Genomic DNA, 6323 nt, shown 5'->3' with positions numbered 1-6323 from the left:
GGGATGCTCGAATTCAACAGGATATTGAGTTAAGGGATGATCAGGAAGAGCTCAACCGACTACCGAATTAAACGAATTACTCGAAATTTTGGGGTCCCGCGAAGGAGTCAATTTCATTTGTTCCTTAATGTCCGTCTGATTGAAAGAAAAAAAAAAAACACCATCCATTACTTAATTATTATTTCAACATCGTCTGCAAATAAAAACATTAGTATTATCTTCGACACTTTAGGAACGAATGATTCTAACCTCAAAACATTCTGGCGTTGAGAAAAACGAAATCCTTGGGTTGTGTACACTTTCGAAAGAACACGAACACAATAGAGGCTGCTTTTGGGTGTTTGGAATAAGAATAAAACCAACTTCGCACTGCGACACTTTGATTTCCATTTTTTGTTCTCCTTCATTAAATCAATTATACACATTCATTTAGACCGAATATACAATAACGAATCCATTTACGATTTTACTTCTCGAAAACACTGGTAAAAACGATTTTTACAAATTTCATACTTTTCGGACACATTTTAACGGCCTAATACATTCTTAATCTAATTTACAACAATATATATATATTTATACATATATATATTCGTGCAAACATATATTAATCGAATAGAAGACAGAATGGGATTTTGTAGGTACTATTCATGGACATTGAGTATGTATTTATATATATCGATATATATATATATATATATTATTGTGATAATTTCATTGATTTATAATTTCCTCAGCCCTTTCTACTTATAAATTAAAAATTTGTAATCGCAGGAATGCGAAAGTATACACGATGGAAAAAAATGTCAGAAGAATGTAACGAACGCAACCCCAGCGTTGTCGGACGAAGTACGAGAAAAAAAACAACAACGTCGCGGAAGAAAAAAATACGCAATGACTGAAAGAAATATCGCGTGAGAGTACAAAAATATATATACGCTAAGCGAATTCATATGAACGAATTGCGAGACGAGGAAAAATGTGGGAAAAATTGTAAAACGTGTTGTTTTCGAACGAAAAACGTTAAAAAATTATCGTTTTTTTTCGCACAGTCAAGTTACAAGCAAACACATAAATGACTGAAATCTGTCGCATTGTTTGGAAATCGACGAGAGATGACGCCACGACCCAAGCCCATTCGAAATCACGACGAATTTGTAGATTTGAGCGCCCAAAAGTGATGAGTTGTTCGGAACGTAATAACATTCGTAACATGATGATATTTTATTATTAAGTTGCTCTATATCTTATAATAATGTTGCATGTAAAAAAAATGAAAAAAAACTGATGTTTCTTTGAACCCGTTGTATTTTTCAATCGCCTCGGTGCCGCCATCTACAGCGGCCTCAGTAAAACAGCGACCGTAGCGCCCTCCACTACTCCTCTTATTCTTTTGACTCTTTCTACATTTTTATTTGTTTTTCGAGTCTCTCCAGTCGCACGTCCCACTTGACGTACAGTTTCAGTAGAATTTCTTCGCCTGTGCTTCTTTATTGTCCTTGTAAATATTGTAACCGAGCAATATAACCATTTGGATTGCAAGGAATACGAGGAACATTGTTGTCGTTAGACAATTTCCATTTGGACAATCACCCGTTTGACTTCCAAGTTTCGCGTTTGTTTGTGTCACGTCTCGCTTCAACGTGTTTAGACCGTCTCTCATCTCGGATATGAGCGATTGGTAATCGTAACCTATCGGCTGTACCTGTGAATATTCAAATATATAATTTCGCCATTTTTTCGAATCTTTTTAAACGACATTATTGATACAAAGAAATAAAACGCTAATACCAATTTCGTTCAAAATAATAATCGAAAGTTTTCGCAAGAGTAACGGAAAATACTTGAACGAGTTAAATAATTGTCCAAATAACGAATAAAACGTATGATACTGAATTATTCAGTCAATTAAGCAATTGAGTAATCGATATGGTTGTTCCATTAATAAGATGATTAAATAATAAAACGATTCCAAAATGATCCATTATCAATAAATGACGCTGTTAAAAAACGCGCGAAAAAAAAATCACCGGCGCCATCTTCGATTGCTCGTCCCGCGCATTCAATGCTTCTAATTTGTTTTTGTGAAGTGGCGCCACGCGAAAGAAGTAAAGGATAAACAAGTCAGTTAGCTAACAACATGGCGACTAGCGGGAAAGTGTACGCGAGTCATGAAGTAATTTCGTCATGAACATATTATGCTCAAGCAAATAATGTCACACCCGATCTTTCATTCCCGGTCGAACTTTCGAGTGTTTGAAATGTTATAAATCCACGTGATTCAAGTGATGTGATAATTTTTTACCTGTGCTGTGGGTGCTCGAAGTTGATTGTTTATTATTGTATCTGCCTTCGAGTGCACTTCGCCAACGAAAGATTTGATCTCTCTCGCGGTGTTGAGTATGACATTTTGGTTTGTTAATACAGCTTCTACCTCTTGGCGACGGATCGTGTCGATGAGCACCGGTTGTCCCGGTTGACCCGCTGTTTGGACACCTGCAGTGACATTTTTATTGTTATTTGAAGATGTGTCTATTGTTACTGGTTACAAGTTCCCGAACGGAAAATCATCCAAAAAACGCTAATTCAACATTTTACGAGTGATTTGGTGAATCGTTCTAATTTGTTGCGGTTAATTTCTCGCGTAGCGTTAATGTTTGATCATCTGTTTTTTTTTTTTTTTTTATAATGAACCAAAATACGAAGTTCACCGGTAAATTTCGAAATATAATTTTTTTTGTGATCGAGTGACAACAAAATTGAGTGAACTTTCGAGATGTGTCAACAGTACCAATCAGGGATGCAGAATTTACCGGCTGTGAGTATTGAAGAAACCATTTATTTTCTCACCTCCAACCTGTACTTGCGATATGAGACTGAGAGTTCTCTCTTGTCTGCCGACAACTTCGTCCAATTTACGATCCATTACTTTAAGAACTTCAGACATTTGAGAATGCGCAGCGTAAATTTGACGCAATTCTCGTTCGTTGGGAGCCTCGAACCATTCGTCGAATTCATCCTTTCCTGCTTTCGCATCAGGATGCGTTCTAGAATTTGATAAAACAAAATGTATTGTATTGCAAAGGAAGCAAATTTGATATTCCCAGATTCGTTTTACTGTATCATTTTTTCCGGGTGCTGCAATCGGTTTAAAAAATGAGCAACTCACTTGAAGTAATCTTCCTTTTGCTGCTCAAGCTTCTTCGCATAATCCTGGTACTCTTTGGTTATCTTGTTTTCGTCTTCCTGGGAAACTTGTCTTCCATCCAAAGGCATTTGACCAGGAACATGAAGCGAGTCCGTTAAAAAGTGCAGGACGTCATGATCGTCCGCCAGACCACCTTAAATTTTATAAAAGTATTGAATTCCGTGCTCTCATTTGTCGATAATCGTTCTCCCTGAATTCAGTTACAGAAATCATCGGTGCGGTAAGTAAATCACATTCAATATAAATATCTTCTGATACCTGTTGCCGCAGAAACTCCAAAATATCCACCCTTAGGAAGAAAAACATTCTCAACCCGGAAACACATTTCATAGTCTTGAAGATTATTTGTCATTCCATTGTGGAACAGAACCTGTAATTAGAAGAGTTTATATAACTTCTCTCCCAATTTTGTATTTATACTTTACTTTTTTTTCTGCATACCGTTAAAGTGTTCTGGTAATATTCTATTTTGGCACGAGTGGGGAAGGGTTTGTTACGGAAGTCTCTCAAACAACCAGCCAACAATTGGGTCGTTCCATCGCTGTAATCAAATTGGTTTCATGAGCTTCGACACTAAAAAATTTCGCATACTTGTTTATAGAATTTTAGAAATTGTAGTGTGGTGCGAGCGTTAATGAATTTACGAACACATTCGAAATGTAAAGAGAAAGTTTATGATTTGAAAAATGCTTGGTAGGTAACACATTATTGTTATTCCATCAAGCTAATTTAACAGAGTAAAAAAATTACATTTTTATCAAACACGTCGACGAAATTTTCCGAACAATCAGGGTAGTTCGTGATTATTAATTAGACTGGAATAGTAACTCGGTCGGTAGCAGACTGAACAATAACTCAGTCGGTAATTGTAATAAATTTGGCTTGAAAAGTATTGTTTTAACGAGAAACTAATTGTAAAAATGATTTTAGTAGTTGAATGAAAATAATTTACTTGGTATGGTCGAACATGAGTGTTCCATCATTAACAACAGCCATGATGTAAGGATTATTGTGCTTATTGTCATTGTCGAAGGAGTCGAAAAATATTCCGAGGCCGTTCCACATGTCGGAGCTTCCGAATACGGTGCCATTGTAGGCGCCTTTAGAAGCGGTGTACCAAAATGCAAGACCGTCAGCACCGATTCTGCCCCTTCCGGTAACACGAAACACGAGATCGACGCTCCACCAGTCGAAATTAATCGGTTGTTTCGTCCATATTGCACCTTTTTGGCTCCTCAGCGAGGATGCGATTCTGACGTTTTCAGCGCTCGCGATTGCATCTAAATTCATTCATATTTATTGACCTTGTTTTTCCCATTTGATCATTGATTAACAAATTTCCACTCGGCCGATAAAACAGTGTGGCAAAACAACGATGGAGAAAATCAAAAAAATGTCAAGCGTGCAAGTGATTTTTTTCCTGACGCTGGAGTTTGCAACGTTGGAGTCCAACGAAATGAACGAAAAAAAAACAAACGAACGAAGTATCAGTGCAGATTGAAAAACTACGAATTGCGAATTCGACAGGAAATGAAATTGGAGAATTACTCGAATTGTTGGAGGGTTTTTTAGATCATTGCGTTGGACTCCAACGTTGCAAACTTCAGCGTCATTTTTTTTCAACCTTAAAAGCAGGTAAAAACCTTTACCCACGGATTTCCCTCAAAAAATGTTCCCGAGGAGAATATTCGTGAGTCTTGCTTTGTTTGGTCGGGTCTGTCAGACCCAAAAGTGCATTCCTAAGGTTAAAAAACAGTCAATCAAATGAAACAATGAAACCCACTAGTTCGTATCCTCGTGAATGAGAAATCAATTAAGGGTGAATGATACAAAAGTCGAAATAATTAGAAATTGATCAAATTTGGTGATAATGTTCTTCAACATCAAGTGCGAAAACACAAATTTTTTCAAAATTTTCTTCTGTTTAGTTATCAAGTAATTACGCATTAAAGCAGATTTCTTATGCCCGGAATGTATACCTATATATATGGAAACGCTATGCTTATACACTTGAACTTTAGTGATCAATTACTCGATAACTGTACAGAAGAAAAATCTTAAAAAATTTGTATTGTCAAATTTGGCACTAAAGAATATGTTCACCAAATTTTATAAAATTCTGATCATTTTGAATTTTTTTATGTATTTAGCATGGTTTAGCATGGCAACATTGTATCGCCTGTGCAATATATCCTTAATCCATGATGCGGATTTGCAGAGAATTAACCACCACCGAGTCATGCAACAAATTTTTAATAACGTAAACATTCGTCTATCCCTAAAAGAAAAAAATCAAATGGAACATTTCCAATGAGACACTCGCAAGTCATTTTTTCACCGACTCATAAAATTGCGTTAAAATAATGGCTATAAAAAGCTGTCAAACGCCGGGGATTCGCCGATAACAGGTGACGTGTACACTAAATAAGGCACGCGTGCTAAAACACGACGGTGAGCGATTACGAAAGGAAATGTACGCGGGTTGATTGAAAACCAAAGCAAACCATATGTTCAGGATATAAAACGTCATAGTTTTATTATGTACATACATTTACAACACACACATAAAAAAAAAAAAAAACAAAAAAACACCTTTTGTCAGTACTAATCGAGCAAACATACGGTAGGAAAGTGTTAGGGTTAGGATTTTGTTGCGTTTATTTATGAAGGGTTTGTTTTTTGACTGCTTCGTTTTGTTCGGGGGGGTTTTTTTTTTTCTTTTACTCACTTCCACCGTATTCCCAGAATGGTACGGAACCGTCCCTTTGAGCGAGATAGGGCGGCTTGAACGAGTACTTGTACTCGAATTTACGATGAAACAAATTTCCGTTTGTAAAGGTTATTGCGAGGAAAATGATAAATAGCGCGAGCCACCTCACCTCGGCAGCCATCTTCATTTTACACGACTGTGCGCGATCGAGAACTTACGAGAACCGGACTTTATATCACTGGAGATTTTCGATATGAAATCCCGTGTGTATACTTCACGAGACTCCCCGAAAGCTCTCGCGTTCCGTACGGAACGCGTTCCCCGGTAATACCGAACGAAACTGATTGGACGAGGCCGACAAGTCTTGTGTTTGATACTCTTCGATTCGTCGTCGCTTCTGACGTG

The 6323-nt window shown here is 37.1% G+C and overlaps 1 protein-coding gene across 1 annotated transcript; it reads right to left on the bottom strand.

The window, feature by feature from the left end:
- Positions 1-378: 378 nt before the first annotated feature.
- ergic53 (protein ERGIC-53) lies at positions 379-6316 on the bottom strand. The gene is made up of 8 exons (XM_043425192.1): positions 5937-6316; positions 4161-4488; positions 3650-3749; positions 3467-3578; positions 3170-3341; positions 2851-3047; positions 2306-2496; positions 379-1705 (listed from the first exon to the last, which is right to left on the bottom strand). Exons 1-8 carry the CDS (start codon positions 6103-6105, stop codon positions 1463-1465), a joined length of 1512 nt encoding a protein of 503 aa, XP_043281127.1. The 5' UTR covers positions 6106-6316; the 3' UTR covers positions 379-1462.
- Positions 6317-6323: the final 7 nt, after the last annotated feature.

This window comes from Venturia canescens, chromosome 7 (assembly GCF_019457755.1).
Source record: "Venturia canescens isolate UGA chromosome 7, ASM1945775v1, whole genome shotgun sequence".
NCBI classification, from domain to species: Eukaryota; Metazoa; Arthropoda; class Insecta; order Hymenoptera; family Ichneumonidae; genus Venturia; species Venturia canescens.
The sequence above is the reverse complement of the archived record's forward strand: the minus strand, read 5'-3'. Positions and strand labels throughout refer to the sequence as shown.